At 44.6% G+C, this 19,829-nt stretch overlaps 1 protein-coding gene across 1 annotated transcript in view; it reads left to right on the plus strand.

Moving 5' to 3' along the window:
• Nucleotides 1-19,829, plus strand: part of LOC308284241 (multidrug resistance-associated protein 1-like) — a 92,164-nt gene that overhangs the window by 50,572 nt on the left and 21,763 nt on the right. Inside the window, exons 14-21 of the mRNA XM_080724805.1 lie at nucleotides 2,884-2,971; nucleotides 4,324-4,393; nucleotides 5,725-5,851; nucleotides 7,648-7,824; nucleotides 8,427-8,594; nucleotides 12,200-12,377; nucleotides 17,821-17,872; nucleotides 19,493-19,631. Of these exons, the coding sequence (XP_080580931.1) occupies nucleotides 2,884-2,971; nucleotides 4,324-4,393; nucleotides 5,725-5,851; nucleotides 7,648-7,824; nucleotides 8,427-8,594; nucleotides 12,200-12,377; nucleotides 17,821-17,872; nucleotides 19,493-19,631 (999 nt within the window). The remainder of the gene's footprint in view (nucleotides 1-2,883; nucleotides 2,972-4,323; nucleotides 4,394-5,724; nucleotides 5,852-7,647; nucleotides 7,825-8,426; nucleotides 8,595-12,199; nucleotides 12,378-17,820; nucleotides 17,873-19,492; nucleotides 19,632-19,829) is intronic.

Here is a 19,829-nt window from a genome sequence, read left to right on the forward strand (position 1 = left end):
GACACCGTTAGGCTGCTGATGACGTTTGGGCAGGACGTTGTTCCTGGATTAAGGCCCATTCCCACTGGGCGCGATGAAGATAAAGATAAAGATAATTATCTGACTTCATGACGTGATAAAGTGCAGAAAGTGATCAAAACTATATATCGTTTGTGGTTTTCGTTGTGGTGTAGATCGATGCTGCAATCCACTTCAATTGAGAACGATATTCTTTTTAATCTTTATCTTTATCGTGCCTAGTGGGAATGGGCCTTAAGACGACTTTAAAGTTCTGGGACGCTTTACCAGAGGTGTGGGTTGGGTGGTCACCTTGACATGGTGATGTCACTGCAAAGGTGGGGTGAATGAAATCAAAATGTATCGCTCCATTCATTTAGATATTGTTTGTTCAAAAAATGCTCCTCATTGAGCCCGCAAACAAACACAAACAACGATGATTCTGACAATATGAAACATCGCCAAACCTGCCACTGATTGATTTTTGAAATATAAATGTAATCTTCCTTCCTGTTGATTTTGGTACTATTTTTATTAGCCTGGTTCCATCCCATAGACCCGCCCACTCTCAGCGTGGACTGTTTCTCTGGTCTGGAATTGTGTTCATAATAAGTGATTTCTGGAGCCGAAATGACGGCTCCTCCAATTAGCGCAGTGGGTGGGGGTGGGTCTAACAAATAACCAATCCGTGCCGTCAAAGTCCCTCCCCTCCAGAAATCGCTCAAACAGGGCACAATGTCAGAGTCAAGCTTCAGCTGAGTCTGAAATCAGGCTACAGAAAACCCAGACTGGATCCACGGATCTCAAGGAAGATTACATGTTTTATTAAAATAGATTAAATTATAAAATAGAGGCAGGTTTGGTGATGTTCTATATTGTCAGAATCACTTTTGTTTGTGTTTGTTTAGGGTCTCAAAGAGCCTCTGCTGAGTCTCTTCACAGTACAATGTAAGTCAATGAGGAGCTTTTATAAAATGACCAATTTCTGATCAATGGAGACATTATTTAGTTTTATTTCTCGCCCACCTTTGGAGTGACATCATGACAAGGTAACGACACAAGCCACACCTCTGGCAACGTGGTCTTTAAGCATTCTGTCAGAGTTGGACAAGATGCTTGGTCAAAGTATCAATACTCAAATATTACTCCACTACAAGTTGAAAGTTGCTCTGTCAAAATGTGTGCTAGAGTTAAAGCATTGGTGTACTTGCTTTTGAAAAATATTTAAATATTCAAAAGTACATGCTTTAAAAAATACTTAAGCATTAAAAAGTGCATGCTTTTTTTCATTGCTGTATTGATATTGATACATTATCACTGCTTTTGAGATGGAGCTGAGGTGGTAAATAGTAATTATATGATGTTATTTGTAAAAGTTTGGGGCCTGGGAGTACATTTATGAGTACTTAAAGGACAACTTTGTTTTTTTAGGTTCATATTTTAGATTGTAATTAGAGTAAAGAAAAGATGAGTGTTAAAATGTTTTCATTTACTTCTTTCTATTGTTGTGGGATTTTAATGACTGATTTCAGTGGGTGGGGGCATGCACGCAAGTGCCTAAATATGTCTTTTTAGACACAATAAGCTGGCAATTTCTTTATTACTATTTACACCAGCCCCATGAAAGATTGCGGTGCATCTTGGGAATGGGCATATTGTGTCTAAAAATACATATTTAGCCACTTGTATGCATGCCTCCAACCACTGAAATCAAAGTCATATTTGTTTTTCTTTTCTCCAATTACAATCTAAAATATGAACCCTTGTTGTTAAAAAGCCAAGTTGTCCTTTAAGTACATTAATCAATACATGGTAGTAGATAATGTCCAACACAGCATTCTGTTGTTGCGAGGATATGTTTGGACATCTTGTCAACACTCTGTCAGCTGTCTACACTTCTAGCTCATTTGAAAGTCTTATGGAATGTTACATATCGACATGTTTAATAGTCAAGCTAGTTTAGTTAGCCAACAGCTGTCAATCAGTGACAGACAGGACATTTAGACAGGTTGGAAGTGTCAGGACAGTGGTTTGATTGTTCTGATTGAATGAACCAAGAGGCCTGTTTGCTGGGAGCATTTTAACACTGACAGTTAGTCCAGGGTTCATTTATTTACTTAACAGTGATTTGTGAAAGACATTTTAGAAGACGTTAGAGAAGTGCTGAGTTGTGCTGTAAATGTAGTTCATGATTTTGCCTAAAAACACACATATTGATCTGGATAAACAACATGTAAATACATACTATGACTATTATCGTTAATACTATTATGTCACATTTAAATATTATATTCAAAATAGGCAGATTTATTGCTTTGGGTTGGAGTAAAAAGCAGCTCCCCCTAATGCATAATAAGGACATTAGTTGCATTTCTGTTAACTTCTATGATCACATAAATTGAAGGGACTGGAAAAGGAAAAGGGGAAAAAGAAGTATGTGTTTGTATCTGGTAGAGTATATGTACACTGTACATTATATGGTACAGTATATGTATCTGGTACAGTATGTGTACATACTGTATGTATGTGGTACAGTATATGTAAATGTGTCCTGCTGGACAGAAGAGCGTTTTATTTCCACATCTAACAACACATTCCATTTCACAAATCCCTCTCTTCTTTCCTCTGTGAATGTTTGGCGTTCTTCCTCTCAAACCCCCTCCCATCTGCCAATCATCTTTCTCTCAAACCCCCTCCCATCTGCCAATCAATCACTGGCATACCTGTTTACATGTCAACGACAACCCCCTGTCCGTCTGTCCGTCTCTCCCACCCATCTGTCTCTTTCTGCTTTATGTCCATTTCTGTCTCTGGGTCTGTCCATCTGTCCTTGTGTCTCCATGTCTCTGGTTCTCTGTCTGTCCGTCTGTCTGGTTGTCCTTCCAGGCCAGTGTGTCCATGAAGCGTCTCAGAGTGTTCCTGTCTCATGAGGAGCTGCAGGAGGACAGTGTGGAGAGGAAGATGATAGCAGGATGTAAGACATTACACTAAATGCATGCTGTTTTCTAGAGCCAAGGAAACTGATTTTAATATTGTACGCATTACTACCTCATATGGATGCATTATAGACAGGGTTGCTGAATACAAGTATGTATGTTTATATTTAAATACCACATAAATAATCTTGCCTGTAAACTTAGGCAAAAGATAGGATTTTTCTACAGGAACAGTTTTCCAATGGCATGTAGGAAAAGGGTTATTGAAGCAGTATTTCTTTCTGTGTTGGACAATGGAGATGTCATTTATGGAAAGGCTGCTCCTTCAAGCCCCTTGACACAGTCTATCATTCTGCTCTGTGTTTTGTATCTGGTGAACATTATAAGGACTCATCACTGCATCCTGTATGATAGAGTGGGTTGGCCTTCTTTGGCCGACAGGCAAAACAAACATTGGTACCTGTTTATTTTTATGGCAATTGATGGGACTTTACTGTTGTATCTTAAGTCGCTGCTGCTGGATTGGAATCCTGTGTCGTATAGGACACGCTCTAGTGTCACACTAAAGGTCCCCAAAGAAAACACTGAACAGGGGAAGACAGCCTTTTGCTTTAATGCCCCATACGACCACTTGGAATGAACTACAGCTTAAATTCAGGATGGGTTCTCCCATAACATATGGTCATTTTAAATCCTTGATTGCAGATCTACCCACAAATGTCTGCAACTGTTTCTAAACTTGTTTTGTAAATTTTCTGTAAATGATTTGTGAATATTGGTTGTACTGTGATTGTACTGTGATTTATCTCGAAGACACTGCAAATGAGGGCATCCTCAATGTCTTTCGAGAATAAATAAAGGTTTGAATGAATGAATTACGGCACCATCGCAACGCCCGGGAGTCCAACCCTGATCTCCTGTGTGCAAAGCCAACATTTTAGCCATTAGTCTAAAGGGGAAGGATATAGTTTTACAACAGTGGTTCATATTTTAGGTTGTAATTAGAGAAAAGAAAAGGTGAGTGTTAAAATGGTTTCATTTTCTGCATTCTATCGTTTTCACGATTTTGATTTCACTGGGTAGTGGTGGCTAAATATTTATTTTTAGACACAATAAGCCAGTAATTTATTTATTACTATTTACATTAACACTCAAAAGTCACATCTGCCCATGAAAGATTGTGGTGCATCTTGGGAATGGACTTATTGTGACTAAAAATACATATTTAGCCACTTGTATGCATTTAAGGGTGTCAACACAAGCTCATGACGTTCTTGTCCTCTCATTCTTCCTCACTCCACTGTTCACTCCTTCGACCTCCTTCTCTTCTCTTCTCTCTCCTCCCCTCTTTCCTCTCCTCCTCCTCTCCTCTCCTCTCTCCTCCTCTCAGCGTCTGACAGTATCTCCATAGTGGACGGTGTGTTCAGCTGGTCCAGAGATGAGCCTGAGACTTTGAAGAGGTGTGTGTGTCGTTCTCACCGTGTGTAGAAGGTCTACATGTCCTCTGTAGGACAGAGAGCACTGTGTCCATGTGTGAGCCTTAAAGGAGTAGTTCACCCCCAAAATGACTTTTTTTCTATTGATTAATCATGCCATGGAGACTAGAGTTCAATAATATTTTTAGTTTTTTGCCACACTCCTAAGACAAAAATTTGATTCGAGTAAATTTACCCCCATTGATTCCGTTTCGAAACGGGTCCCCAACATCCGGAACGAATGGGGGTAAATTTATTGTTATCACATTTTTGTCTTAGGAATGTGACAAAAAACTAAAAATATTATTGAGCTCTAATAATAATATAATGAATACCTACTCCTCCCGTGGGGGAAATTCAGATATCGCAGCCCAACCCAGCTGCTTTTTTTATCAGCTTTAACCCAGCTGAACTCAACCCAGTGATGCCCACAAGGAGCGCAAGGGGGAAGGGGAGCAGTGGTAGCTGGAGTGGGGAATCATACCTGCGACCTCTGGGGCCTCCGGAGTCCTAGGTGTGGACACTAACCACTCAGCCACCACTGCTCAGCCACTCTAGTCTCCATGGCATGACTAATCAAGAGAAAAAAAAGTCATTTTGGGGGTGAACTACTCCTTTAAGGGCTTTGCAGACAGGGGCGATTTTTTGTATGGAAAAAGCGGACAATTTCATTTGTTTTAAAGAAACCAATGATTCTCTATGACCTCATGCTCCGAATTTGCCATGTGACAAGTGGCTGCGGCAGTGAGTTTTTTTCCCCGATCTAACCCAGTTTGATTTGTGTTTTTGCATGCGTTAAAAACTCAGTGACTCCGTTTCGGATCCGCAGTGAGGATTCCTCACAGCCTTGCACAACAAATCCAATTCATTTTAATCATGCAGCAAACAGAAAAAAACTCAACGGTCCTGTGTGCAAAGCCCTTAAGTGTAATGTCAGCCTTCTTGTGCGTTGAAAAGGTCTAACTTATATTCACAATATGGTTAAAAATCTATGCAGATATTGTATTCAAAACATCACTGCCCAAACATGTCGATGTCCTCACAAGTGTTGTAATGTGTGTGTGCGTGCGTGCGTGCGTGCGTTCCAGGTTGAACGTGTCCATCCCAGAAGGCTCTCTGGTTGTAATGTGTGTGTGTGTGTGTGTTACAGTGTTGTAATGTGTGTGTGTGTGTGTTACAGGTTGAACGTGTCCATCCCAGAAGGCTCTCTGGTAGCAGTAATGTTATGTGTGTGTATATGTGGGTCTTGCAGGTTGAACGTGTCCATCCCAGAAGGCTCTCTGGTAGAGGTGTTGTAATGTGTGTGTGTGTTCCAGGTTGAACGTGTCCATCCCAGAAGGCTCTCTGGTAGCGGTGGTCGGTCATGTGGGATCAGGGAAGTCCTCTCTGCTTTCTGCTCTGCTGGGAGAGATGGAGAAACTGGACGGGACTGTGTCTGTCAAGGTCTCTCTCTCTGTCTCTCTCTCTCTCTGTGGACTGTGTCTGTCAAGGTCTCTCTCTCTCTCTCTCTCTCTCTCTCTCTCTCTCTCTTTCATGTACACATGATGTACTTAATACGGTAAATTAATAATTGAACAGTACGCAGCAGCCACCTCTAGCATGCCGCTAGTAGGCTGACCCATTGATATCAATAAGGAACACTAGCAGCTCTTAACAGGTGTTGGGGGAAATCATCTGGCAAGGCATTAGGCGTTTTCTAGGGCTGTCACAACTTTTACATAATCGTCTAATCGCAATTATTTGAGGTAATTAGGGTTGGGGCGGTATGGACATTTTGTTATCGCGGTTATCGTCTTCCCATTACCGACGGTATTGCGGTAATTACCGCACCCCCGTATTTATTAACTCTTTCTCAGCCTGAACGCACATATACGCATTATTGCGCAAGACTGGCGCAGCCTGGTCGCACATATACGCACTAGGTGATTAAAAACGAAAAAAAAAAAAGATAAAAAAAAAAATATCGGCACACCTTTTTTATCACCAGATCGGCTTACCCAACATATCGGCACACCCCATCTGCGTGCAAGGAGGAGGGGGGAGGGCCCAGAGGGGGATGGGTGTTTTTTTCTCATTGACTTACTGTGTACACACCAGCCACTAGCTTAGCAACATTGACGGAGCCGATTGAAACGAAAATGCTTGGAGTTACGGTACATACCGAGATCATTGATTGTGACCACATTGACGTGCACAAAACGCGCACGCGAAGCTTCCCGGGGGGGGGGAAGGATCCGCCAAATCGCCATTATATTCCAATGGGGAGTTACAATCTTCGCTGGGTAAGTAAGCATGATCCGACGAAAACAAAACAAAAAGAATCACGTGGGATGTGAAGATGTGCCGATGGCTTGAATGAATGAATGCACTCTAGATCATAATACAATAATAAAAATTCCCGGCTAATCTGAGAATAAGCCATTTTAGCAGGGGCTGAGAAATTAATTAAGGTTCTGCGATAAGCCAAAAATATTGCTATCATCTTCCCAAAATTCGCCGCTCCACAGCCTGATCGCCCGAGTTATACTTCTCCATACAGCACAGCGGGTCGGCTTTGAAAGGAACAGATCTACAAGCTTGTAGATCTGTGCACTGTCGGGTTCCTATAGTAACATACTACTGGGGCTTTTCAGACACAGCTGTGTGTGAACAAACCAGAAGAGAGACGGGTAGATCGTGTACAATGATTCTGTAAACTCACGTCTCAAATCGCAGTGATTGAGTGCTGCTGATATAAACATGTTTTAGTTACAAGACTTGACAGAAAAGGTTATAAAATCGCAGACGGGGCACAACGGAATTACCGCACAACGCTGTACATGTGGCTGGCTAGCGATTGTTTTTGCCCTGGACCGTTCTGGTCTTTGACAGTTTGTTCATGTGCCTGATTGTTTGTGGAAAGAAGCTTTTTTTTTTAAGTCTGTTGCTGGTAGCTTTGAGACTGCATAGTCGTTTTCCATGCGGCAACATCTTGAACAGACTGTGGTTGGGATGGTGTGTAGATCTTTGATGATTCCCTGGGCTTTTTTGGATGTGTTTGTTTCATGGTGGTTGTGTTGGTTGTGTTTGTTTCATGGTGGTTGTGTTTGTTTGGTGGATGTGTTTGTTTCATGGTGGTTGTGTTGGATGTGTTTGTTTTATGGTGGTTGTGTTGGTTGTGTTTGTCTCATGGTGGTTGTGTTGGTTGTGTTTGTCTCATGGTGGTTGTGTTGGTCTCATGGTGGTTGTGTTTCATCCAGGGCTCGGTGGCCTACGTGCCCCAGCAGCCATGGATCCAGAACAACACCCTGAAGGACAACATCATGTTCGGCCAGGAGAGGAAGGAGAGCTGGTACCACAGGGTGGTGGAGGCCTGCGCTCTGCTGCCCGACCTGGAGATCCTCCCTGCTGGGGACAACACCGAGATCGGGGAGAAGGTACCGTCCATCTCTTAGACCAGTGGTTCTCATCCTTTTATATACAGATAGATGAGGGGAGAAGGTATTGTCCATCTCTTAGACCAGTGGTTCTCATCCTTTTACATACAGATAGATGAAGGGAGAAGGTACTGTGGACCCAACCATCTCTTAGACCAGTGGTTCTCAACCTTTTACATACAGATAGATGAGGGGAGAAAGTACTGTGGAGACTGGATCCAACCATCTCTTAGAGCAGGGGTTCTCAACCTTTTCAGGCCGCGACCCCCAAAATAATCATGTTTTAACCCCCCCCCCCCCCCCCCCACACACACACACACACACCCTGACGAGCACTAAAAGTTGGGCACCACCGGGATCTCCATATACATGTATGGGCATAAAAAAAGGGATTGAATCCCTTTCTCCTAACAGGGCATCACCTGGGATTGTATCCCAGATGATGCCCTGTTAGGAAAACCACACTAACAGAATCCATAATGGCCAAGACAGATCGCCCTTAGGCATTACTGGTTTAAAGGCAATTGCTCTGTTTGTATGTACAGTGTTTCTACAAAGATTTGTTTTCAAAAGTGTCTCCTCGTCTGTCTCCCCCCCTCCAGGGAGTGAACCTATCAGGAGGTCAGAAGCAGCGAGTCAGTCTGGCCCGGGCCGTCTACTGTGACTGCTCCATCTACCTGCTGGACGACCCTCTGTCCGCCGTCGACGCCCACGTGGGCAAACACATCTTCGACAAGGTGGTGGGACCCCAGGGCCTGCTCAGAGACAGGGTACGTAGTGGGGGGTCCCCAGGGTGGGGGGTCCCCAGGGTCTGCTCAGAGACAGGGTACGTAGTGGGGGGTCCCCAGGGTGGGGGGTCCCCAGGGTCTGCTCAGAGACAGGGTACGTAGTGGGGGGTCCCCAGGGCCTGCTCAAAGACAGGGTACGTAGTGGGGGGTCCCCAGGGTCTGCTCAAAGACAGGGTACGTAGTGGGGGGTCCCCAGGGTGGGGGGTCCCCAGGGCCTGCTCAGAGACAGGGTACGTAGTGGGGGGTCCCCAGGGTCTGCTCAAAGACAGGGTACGTAGTGGGGGGTCCCCAGGGTCAAGACAGGGTACGTAGTGGGGGGTCCCCAGGGTCTGCTCAGAGACAGGGTACGTAGTGGGGGGTCCCCAGGGTACGTAGTGGGTGGGGGGTCCCCAGGGTCTGCTCAGAGAAAGGGTACGTAGTGGGGGGTCCCTATGGTCTGCTCAGAGACAGGGTACGTAGTGGGGGGTCCCTATGGTCTGCTCAGAGAAAGGGTACGTAGTGGGGGGTCCCTATGGTCTGCTCAGAGACAGGGTACGTAGTGGGGGGGGGGGGGTCCCCAGGGTCTGCTCAGAGACAGGGTACATAGTGGGGGGGGGGGGTCCCCAGGGTCTGCTCAGAGACAGGGTACATAGTGGGGGGGGGGTCCCCAGGGTCTGCTCAGAGACAGGGTACATAGTGGGTGGGGGGTCCCCAGGGTCTGCTCAGAGACAGGGTACATAGTGGGTGGGGGGTCCCCAGAGTCTGCTCAGAGACAGGGTACGTAGTGGGGGGTCCCCAGGGCCTGCTCAAAGACGGGGTACGTAGTGTCATCAGTGCCCACACCCTAGCTGGGGTTGGCAAAAGGGGCCTTTCTGTGTAGAGTTTGCATGTTCTCCCCGTGTCTCCTAGGGTTGATACCCTCACAAAAAACATGCAGTAATGCTGGTCTCTATACTGCCTCCCCCTGGCCAGCCGGGGCGCCTGATGGAGGGGAAAGGAACTGGTTGGAATAACGTGTTCCTTCCACGCGCTACGTCCAACCAGGGAAAACTCCCCCTGTCAGCTGATAAGAAGTGGCATGACCTCCTTGTACATAGTAAGGAGCATGAGGTCAGTCCATTGCTCTCCCCAGGTTGGCAGAGGGAGTGTAGTGCCCAGGATCACATTAGATAATTGACACCGGGTGAAAAAAAAAGTGGGTTACAAAGATTGTGTGAAAAAAGACAGGCTACATCACAGCGAGGTGGCTTTACTCCTGTGGGTCACAGCAACTCTCTGTGATGACTCAGCAGCACGGGATAGGCTAATAGAAGCACTGCATCATGGGACATGAAGCGTAGGTTTGTCAGAGGTGTTGTACAGTCAGTAACTAAACGTGTTCTGCTCGGAGCAGCATGTGTGATGCATGATAACACTGTGTTTGTGTTCTGATCACTGATAAAGACAGTGTACACACGGTTATCTCTGTGTGTGTGTGTGTGTGTGTGTGTGCGCGCGTGCGTGTGCGTGAACACCCAAAGCACACGCCCTAAAACATACATGGGCAACTGGCGGCCCGGGGGCCACATGCGGCCCCCACCTTCACTTAATGCGGCCCGCGGGTTAATACCGGAATACTGATATATTATTGATTTCAGCTGTTAACAATTCCAAACATGACCTGCTTTAATTCCATCAGTGTATATTAGTAGCTTAATGACTAGTATAGTAGTATTAAAATGTATTTTTGTCCAATGTATTTGTATTTAGGTTCATGAAGTTAACATGAGTATATAACTGAATGCCTTTGAAATTGAATCAAAATGTTATATTTCAGGATTCCAATAAAAAAATAACAAAAAAATTCATGATTCCAATTCAAAAGAGGCAAAAATAGCCGATCAACAAACATGCTCAAAACGCATCGCAGCGCAATGTGTTTTGAGCTTGTAGATCTGCTATTTTTGCTTCTTTTCTATGAGATATGACAAAGTAGGATGTAGCAATATGCAATGTGGCCCTCTGGAGTGAAGGTGGACATATAGTGGCCCTCTGGAGTGAAGGTGGAAATATAGTGGCCCTCTGGAGTGAAGGTGGAAATATAGTGGCCCACGCCATCATCAAAGTTGCCACCCCTGCCCTAAAACAAGACTTTCAAAGCTTCAAGCAGACACAAACGGCTCACATGAAATGCACCAGTGCAAACATCCATGCTGTGCACCAGTCCAGTGCCCTAACCCAGCAGCTCGGTGGTGGACTTAACAGATTATCAGCTGTTTCAAAGTTCCAGCAAAGTACTTGACAATGGCGTGCGGTGCACGTTGGGCTATAGCTAACATTAGCTGGCTATCTAGCCAGCTACATAATGTAAACAGACTGGCTGCAAGCAGGCGCACGTCACTTTATCCCAGACAAAGCAAGGTCAGCATGTCTGCCATAGAAAACACGCCCTTTCAGTGGGCGGCAGTGGCTCAGGGGTAGAGAGACTGTCATTGGAACACAGCAGGTTCCCAAAGGGTTCCCAGTTCGATCCCGGGCTCCCCCAGAGTCAGTGTGGAAGAGTCCTTGAGCAAGACTCTGAACCCCTAGTTGCTCCTGATGAGCAGGTTGGTGCCTTGCATGGTTTCCTCTGACACCGGTGTATGAATGTGTGTGTGAATGGGTGAATGTAATGAATGTGTGTGTGAATGGGTGAATGTAATGAATGTGTGTGTGAATGGGTGAATGTAATGAATGTGTGTGTGAATGGGTGAATGTAATGAATGTGTGTGTGTGAATGGGTGAATGTAATGCATAATCTCTGTAAAGCACATTGGATAAACAATGGAGCAGTTCGGACAATTCAAGCCTTTTTATTCAGGTGTTATTCAGTACAAAAGATAATTATCTTTTATGCCTACTGTCACCTGGAGAAAAGGCTTGAATTGTCTCTCTCTCCTCTGCTCCTGTAACGAACCGGACCAGCCCTGTAGGCTGAGGCGTGCCGTAGAGCAGGGGTTCCCAAACCTTTTTGTCTCAGGTCACCCCATGAATATATTTTTAATCTGAGGCATCCCTACATTATAATTTTCACTCCTAGCACCTTATATTTATAGCATATCGTCGTTGTCGGGTGGAAACCTCGTATGTCCAAAACCGTTCGTTTTGTATTTATCATCTATAAAATGTATAAAATAAAATGTATTTATAAAAAGCAGATGCGAGGCGTTGTGTGCTTGTAGATCTGCTGTTTTCACTAGTTTCGTGCGACAGTCTTGTATGATGAAGCAGGGCTTTGCTTTACCAAAAGACAGACATTTGAAACTTGAAGATACAAGGTTTCTGCCCGACATTGATGATATTTTAGTGATTATGTTGCGAGGAAAACATTGAGATAACAGCCATTTTGGTTAGAACTGACTGAAAATAACTTTGTACTTCAAGTTTAAAATGATACTAAATATTTTTTCAAGTGTCCCAAATAAATTCCAAATATTATCAAATGATCTCGAGGCACCCTGGGACTGGCATCACGGCACCCCAGGGTGCCCCGTCACCCACTTTGAAAACCCCTGCCGTAGACCCCTGCCGTAGAACCCTACTCCCCTCTCAGTGAGTGTGTGATGATGATGTGACCTGGTCCTCCACAGACGCGTGTTCTGGTGACCCACGGGCTGAGCTTCCTGCCCCAGGTGGACCTCATCCTGGTGCTGGTGGAAGGAGAGATCACTGAGATGGGCTCCTACCTGGAGCTGCTGGCCCGCCAGGGGGCCTTCGCTGAGTTCCTGCACACCTACGCCAACGCAGAGCAGGGGCCCGACGACGCCAGTGAGTCAGACCTCAGTGCACGTTCCTACACCTGGCCAAACACAGTAGGATTAACCCATTTAGGCCTAGAATTATTGAATGCTCTAGCTATTGAAAAATAGCAGATATACAAGCTCACAGCGCGGCACCGAGTGCCGCGCTGCGAGCTTGTAGATCTGCTATTTTTGGAAAAAGTCGTGAAAATGTGTGCAAATCTTTGAATATGTGTATTTTTAAAGCAAACGTTTGTAACTTGAATTTTGCTTCTGGGGGGTCCCTGGAACTAGATATTTGCAGGTCCGTGGCCAAATAAATATCAGTTTGGGGGTCCTTCACATGAAAAGGTTTGAGAACCACTGACATAGTAGTCTCTCAAGAACAGACTAACTGAGCTCCAGTTAAGTGAAAAGGACCTTTTCTTTGACGATGGCTGGCCAGATTGCTGACATAGAAACATAGGTTTTTCCAAAAACCTTAGAAGGATTCAAAAGACACTTATAAAATCGGGTCAAAATTCTAATTTTCACCATTTTTCAAAAATAGCAGATCTACAAGCTCGCTGTATATCTGCTATTTTTCAATAGTTAATGTGTACCCGTTCTAAATGGGTTGTTTAATTAAACTGTCCACAGAATGATGGAGTCTGGTGTTGGCTTCATCACTCTGCTGTCTGCTGGTTCCATTATGATCCTTGTCATCTTCTTTATGTCTCATTTTCTTCATGTTGTTGTTCGTTGTCATCCTCTTTCTGACCTCGGGTCTCAGAGCAGGTGATTTAACAAACATGGTTTCATCACCTCCTCTATTGGTGCTAACTGTTAGACGATGCTGCCACCTACTGGCGTTATATGAAACAACATATTTTCAAGATTCAAGAAGTTTTACATCTACTGTGATACAGGGTTATACTCCACTACTTTGGGACTTGCCTTCGACAGGCACAGTAACATATCATAATTGGCAGTAACATATCACAGTAACATATCACAGTAACATATCACAGTAACATATCACAGTAACATATCATAATTGGCAGTGTTTCCGTGTGCAGTCAATTTCAGCAATGTTTTTGCGGTCTGCGGCACTCAGTCTGCACTGATGCAAAAACTCTTAATTACATTTGGATGATGGTGCATTCACGGAAATAAGGTTAAAAACCGTTAAAACCCCGGGCAGAGTCCACTGAATTAATTAATGATATACCTGGCAGTGGTTTTAAAAGACCTCAGAGCAGTGGAGCGAACAGATGTATAAAAACAATCAAATAATTTCTTGTCGTCAGAACTTAAAGTTGTACCATGTAACTTTTTTTATAAAACAAATCTTAAAATTGTCCTAACTGTTAAATCGCTAAAGTTTTAGAACACCCACTCCGTTATTTTCAGCTTCTGAAGCCTTCTCTTTATATGTTTTCTATGATCCTGGCCGTGGACCGGATTTCGCGCCAAAATGACGTAATCTGCATCATCTGTATACGTTGTGTATACGTTGCCCAATCACATCGCCGATCATGCACACATGGTACACTACCGGCCAATCACAGCGCATCTTGAAGTGGGGTCGCCATATTTGTAGTCGCCCGTGTGTCTCTTTACTCAAAAGGTAATCTCGCCTACCAGGCAGGGTGAAGTAGTCCGTTTCTCCGGAATGCCTGAACGCACAGGAACCAGGGACCCCTCTAAAGATAGCTCTCGGCGTTGTGGAGGCAGACGCGGGGGTGTGAAGGTACGAAAAACGGGCGAAAGACGCGAACGCGACCGCGGTTTGCTATAGGGCTACTGACCACTAGTTGAGCATCTTACACAGTATAGCTTTAACAACTCATCCCCATTCAGTTGATGTTCAGTCCCTTCTTCATGTTTGTTTTATGATTTATTCTGTCTGTCTTCTTTACATGTGTCCATGTGTCTTTCTCTCTTTGTCCCCCCCCCCTCCCCCCTGTGTTGTCTCTCCCTCGCCTGCCCTTCATTCAGAAGAGGGAAGGGAGGAGGATGATGAGGAGGGGAGAGATGAAGGTTTGGCTGGTCGTAGTGTTCATTGGTCCCTTAGGAGGACTTGGTTAAAAAGAGGCATTTTGTTTCCCTGATCGTAGACATCACAATCTGTTTACTGGTCTTGTGCAGCGTTGCGTACCGTAGCATGTGTTGCTTTTTTACCCCTTTTTTTTCTCCCCAGTGTAGTCGTTATGCTAACTAATTCCTCCCCATACATGTTGTGTTGTCACTACTGTTGTATCTACTATCCTACTATCCTACTGACTCACCTCCCAGTGAGGAGCCCCCACCGGGAGGACACAGGGCCTTCGTCCTACTCCTCCCGCCCAACACTCCTTGCTGACAAATATCACCCTACCAGTGGTGTCAGTTCAGAAAAAGCTAAGGTATGGCAACATGACTGGTGTACAATACACCAGTCATGTTGCCATACCTTAGCAACAGGCATGATACATTTATTTTAAGATACATTTATTTTAAGATACATTTATTTTAAGATACATTTATTTTAAGTAGTGCATACCCATGCCATACCCAATTGACACCCCTGCACCCCTACCCGAACACCAATTGTGTTCGTAGAGACCCTCGATAAAGTCGGCTGCATCGCGCAGGATTTGAACCCACAGCCTCCGCAGTAGTGGTCCGGCTCTTTGCCACTGTGCCAGCCGAGGACCCAAAACATAACGTTGTTAGAGTGTTCTGTGCCTCTGGAGCAGTTTGGTTAACTGACGTCACTTTCTCTTTCCACTGCTTCACGCTCTCAAATGAACTCCTTTCACTTGCTATGTCACTCCACGTCCACGCAACGAGCAAACAGATTAGTATGTCTGACATCAGTGGAAAACACATTTCCTTGTCTTGTTCCCCTGTGGTGCTTGGTACGTGCATGGAGATATGAGAAGGAATGGATTTCTAATCAGCCTGTGTTGGCAGGACTCTTCATGTTCACTTATCATAAAGTCAGGGCTCTAAAGATAATGTGTTGTGTTGGGTAATGTCCCCACACACTATATAATGCTGTCCCGTCCTTTATTCAGTACAGTGCATAATACAGCCATTCTCAGCATGTATTTGCATGTCAGACTTTGTGCCACTTATTCAACTCTACCTCCTTGTATTATGGGTCCTATGTATGGGTCCTAGTACTATTCAGTCTACTCACTCTGAAAATAAATGGAGAAAACCTGTTGATAATGTCATCAGCAGATATATATTGTTTGGCAATGTGTAGCATCATTATGTCCTGGGATGGGGAAGGCTACATTTCCCCTTATGTTGAAACTCCACATTGTTAACAAACCTACGTCTTGACTGAGACATGAGGCTCTATTTTTGTCCATGCCGTATCCCTAAACTCTTTTGCATTTTTTTACTGTTTAAAAAACGTTTTAAGACATTTCAAATAGCTGATCTACAAGCTCACAACATGTCGATGTAGTTCGGCTATTTGAAGTATTTTATAGTGTTTTTTTTTTTTCTTCTTCAAAATAGTAAAAAAAAAAAAAAGGCAGACGTTTAGGGATAAGGAGTAAGGCATGGATGAAAATACAGCTCACAGAGTGAGTAGACAGAAGTGGTTCCTGTTCCATTGAGCCTCAGAGACGGAGGACTGATGGATGGAGATGTGCCTCCTCTCCCAGGGTCAGATGACCAGGTTCATATCCATGCATGGCTCTTTGTTGCAGCTCAGCAAGGAGGGTTTCATGGTTCATTGGGTCCAGACTGGCTGCAGTGTCTGCTTGCATCATGTTAGTTTAAACAGTCCAGACTGTCCAGGAGGACGGCTGACCTGACCCTGAACATTCTCTAAAGATGATGGCATCCCAAACAGAACAGCTGTGCTAACCTGGATTATGCACAGCACTTTAAGCATAATTTAGAAATACATACTGTATTTCAAATTAACCGGATTAAGAAGACTGTCATTTAAATGATAGTCGGTTCATGTGTGTACAGTACAGTACAGTACAGTAGTAGTAGTAGTAGTAGTAGTAGTATTCATATTAATAATGATAATAGTGATAATAGTAATAGCATTAATTATTACTAGTTCACATAAAACGGGATCTTGTTCACGAGTGATGGAAGGAGGGAGCGGGAGATTGACAGGCGGATCGGGGCAGCGTCCGCAGTAATGCGGACGCTGCACCGGTCCGTTGTGGTGAAAAGAGAGCTGAGCCGCAAGGCAAAGCTCTCGATTTACCGGTCAGTCTACGTCCCAATCCTCACCTATGGTCATGAGCTTTGGGTAATGACCGAAAGAATGAGGTCGCGAGTACAAGCGGCCGAAATGAGTTTCCTCCGCAGGGTGTCTGGGCTAAGCCTTAGAGATAGGGTGAGGAACTCAGACATCCGGGAGGGACTCGGAGTAGAGCCGCTGCTCCTACACGTCGAGAGGAGCCAGTTGAGGTGGGTCGGGCATCTGGTTAGGATGCCTCCCGGACGCTTCCCTGGGGAAGTGTTCCGGGCACGTCCAACCGGGAGGAGACCTCGGGGTCGACCCAGAACACGCTGGAGAGATTATATCTCTCAGCTGGCCTGGGAACGCCTCGGGATCCCCCCGGAGGAGCTGGTGGAAGTGGCTGGGGAGAGGACTGTCTGGGCTTCCCTGCTGAGGATACTGCCCCCGCGACCCGGACCCTGACCGGAAAAGCGGAAGAAGACGAGTACGAGTACGAGCACATAAAACGCACCCACTGGTTCCCATGTTGTTGGCTTGACAGACTCCTGCTAGGATGTGTTGTAGTGGTTTGCAGGGCCCCATTAAAGCCCTTTGCACACAGACGCGTTTTTTTTTGCACGGATAAATCTGACTTTTTCATTTTTTTAAGAAAACAATGATTCTCTATGACCTCATGCACACCGGCTCCTAATTTGCCATGCGGCAGGTGGCTGCGGCAGTGCGTTTCTTTCCCCAATTGAACCCAGTTCGATTCGTGTGTCTTGTCGCATGCGGTAAAAACTCTTTCGACTCTTTTTATGACTCCTTTTTGGATCCGCAGTGTGGATTCATGCAGCAAATCGCGCCTGTGTGCAAAGGGCTTAAGACTCACACACAGGGGCCCCTGGGCCAATTAAGGGCCCCCCAACGCAGGCCAGCATGGTCAGTAACTGTGGTTACACGCAAACACAGTACTCAGATTGTAAGGCCCTTGTGGGTCTAGATGTACAGGGTTTAGATCTAGGAGGGCCAGGGGCCCTCTTGTAACGGGGCCCCTGGGCACCGGCCCCATTGGCCCGGTCTCTAATCCGTCCAGTGCTGGTGTGCTGTGTTGTTCTGTGTGAAGGTGATGGGTTGAATTAACAGTTTGACCATCGGACCCTTAGGGAAGAAAAGCAGCATGGTGTGGTGTTGTTTGAATTCACTGCAGAGCAACCCATAGTCTGTCTATTGGATGTTATTATTACTGCACACTGTTCACTATGTATTATCATAAATGCTGATTCCACTTTTTCCATATTTTCAGCTTCTGGACCAAAGAAAGGAATGGAGAACGGAGGGCCTGCTGCTGTCATTGGGTGAGTTTCTGGAAATCTGACACACGTCAATGATTAGAAACATTGTTTCTTTTTCTTTTATTTATTTTTAATATTAGGGCTGGGACTTTAACTGATTAATTGTGATTAATTAATTAAAAATAACGCATTTTAATCGCACCACAGAACCTTCACTTTCGGGCATACCGATCATAGCGTTGCACCAACCAAGAAGAGACAACAAACACAAATGGAGAAGTAGCCGATCAGAGCACTTTGCTTGGCCCAGTGGATGCGGAATTTAGATTGAAAAAACTCACTCGTTGATTCACTCGTACAACAAAATGAGTTTTACTTGAAAGAAATGCTTCTCGGGTCAAATATTAATATGCGATTAAAATGCGATTAATTGCGATTAATCAATTACAAAGCCTGTAATTAATTCGATATTTTTTTTAATCGCATCCCAGCCCTATTAAATATACAACATGTCAAAAGACCGTTTCAGTTTATATTAGGGTACAGTCATTTTATTATTATTATTATTATTATTATATTATTATCATTTTTTTTTATGTAAAGTGACTTTGGACCTCTAGAAAAGCATATTCTTTGCTATTTTATCATACTATCATAGCATTATTACTGCTACGATGGAACCAAAACTAAATAATTTTACTCATGTGTACTTTTATATATAAGAATAATAATACCATTTTCAAGAGGCGTTTTATCATGATGTATTATTGTTGATGCATGAGTTACATGTTTGTATCTGTTAGTGTAATGTTCTATGTAAACCTCCTCTCTACAGTCAAGGAGTTTACATTGATTGATTGAAGATTGATTGAAGACTTTATTAGAAGTTTCCATAGAAAAAAAAAGTACAGTTTCATGACGGTACAGTTCACTGGTACAAGGTCAACTAAAAGGAGATCCTAGAAAAGACTAAGCTTATTTCCATAGGAAACTATTGAAGTATCTCATATAACATTGAATGACAGCCGGATAGAACACAGTACTGTGACAGACGGATAGAACACAGTACTATGCAGTAGATATAGTAAAAAAAAGTAAATAAAAATAAAATAAACAGTGCAAAAAATACATACAGTAGGTAAATACAAAGTTTGTTATTGCCAGTTGCATTGTAGTGTAATGTTTTATCTTACATTTTTATCACACTATTTTGTAACCCCTTTTCACCCGGTTTCAACTATCTAACATAATCCTGGGCGCTACAATTCCTCTGCCAACCTGGCCTCATGCTTCCTTCTATGCATGAGTATTCCAAGTCGCTTCTTTTCACCTGACAGGGGGGATTTCCCCGGTTGGACGTAGCGCGTGGAAGGAACACATTATTCCAATCATTTTTTCCCCTCCATCAGGCGTGCCGGCTGGCCAGGGGGAGGCAGTATAGAGATGAGGATTACTGCATGTTATTTGTGAGGGTATCAACCTTAGGAGACACGGGGAGACCATGAAAACTCCACATAGAAAGGCCCTTTCGCCAACCCCACCTAGGGTATGGGTACTGATGACGTGGAGGGGAGAGAACACGCCCCCAGCACCCACAGCGTCCCCAGCGTTAATCGAACCCAGGACCTTCTAGCTGTGAGGCGACAGCACTAACGTTCTATGTATTCTAAACCTCCTCTACAGTCAAGGAGTCCAGCAGAGCGGCAGTTCAACCAAACTGGCTCAGAAGAGCGGAGGAGGAGGAGAGGAGGTTCTGGGGAAGAAGGCTAAGAACGATGAGGTGGGGAAGCTGATGGAGGCGGACAAGGCCAACACTGGGAAGGTACGTGGAGAGAGATGGCCTCGCGTAGCCAGGCTTACTGCTTAGTGAGAGCGTCCATGTTTGATTTCATTAGCAGCTATGATGACAGTGTGACTGCTATTCTTTTCTGTTTTTATGTCTGTGGACAGATTTTGTCAACGTGATAGCCTCATAACCTTGCAAGACGCAGTCACGGGGTAAACAGATAATAGTTGCTGA

The sequence above is a fragment of the Nannobrachium achirus genome, assembly GCF_963921795.1.
Source record: "Nannobrachium achirus genome assembly, chromosome: 4".
Lineage (NCBI taxonomy): Eukaryota > Metazoa > Chordata > Actinopteri > Myctophiformes > Myctophidae > Nannobrachium > Nannobrachium achirus.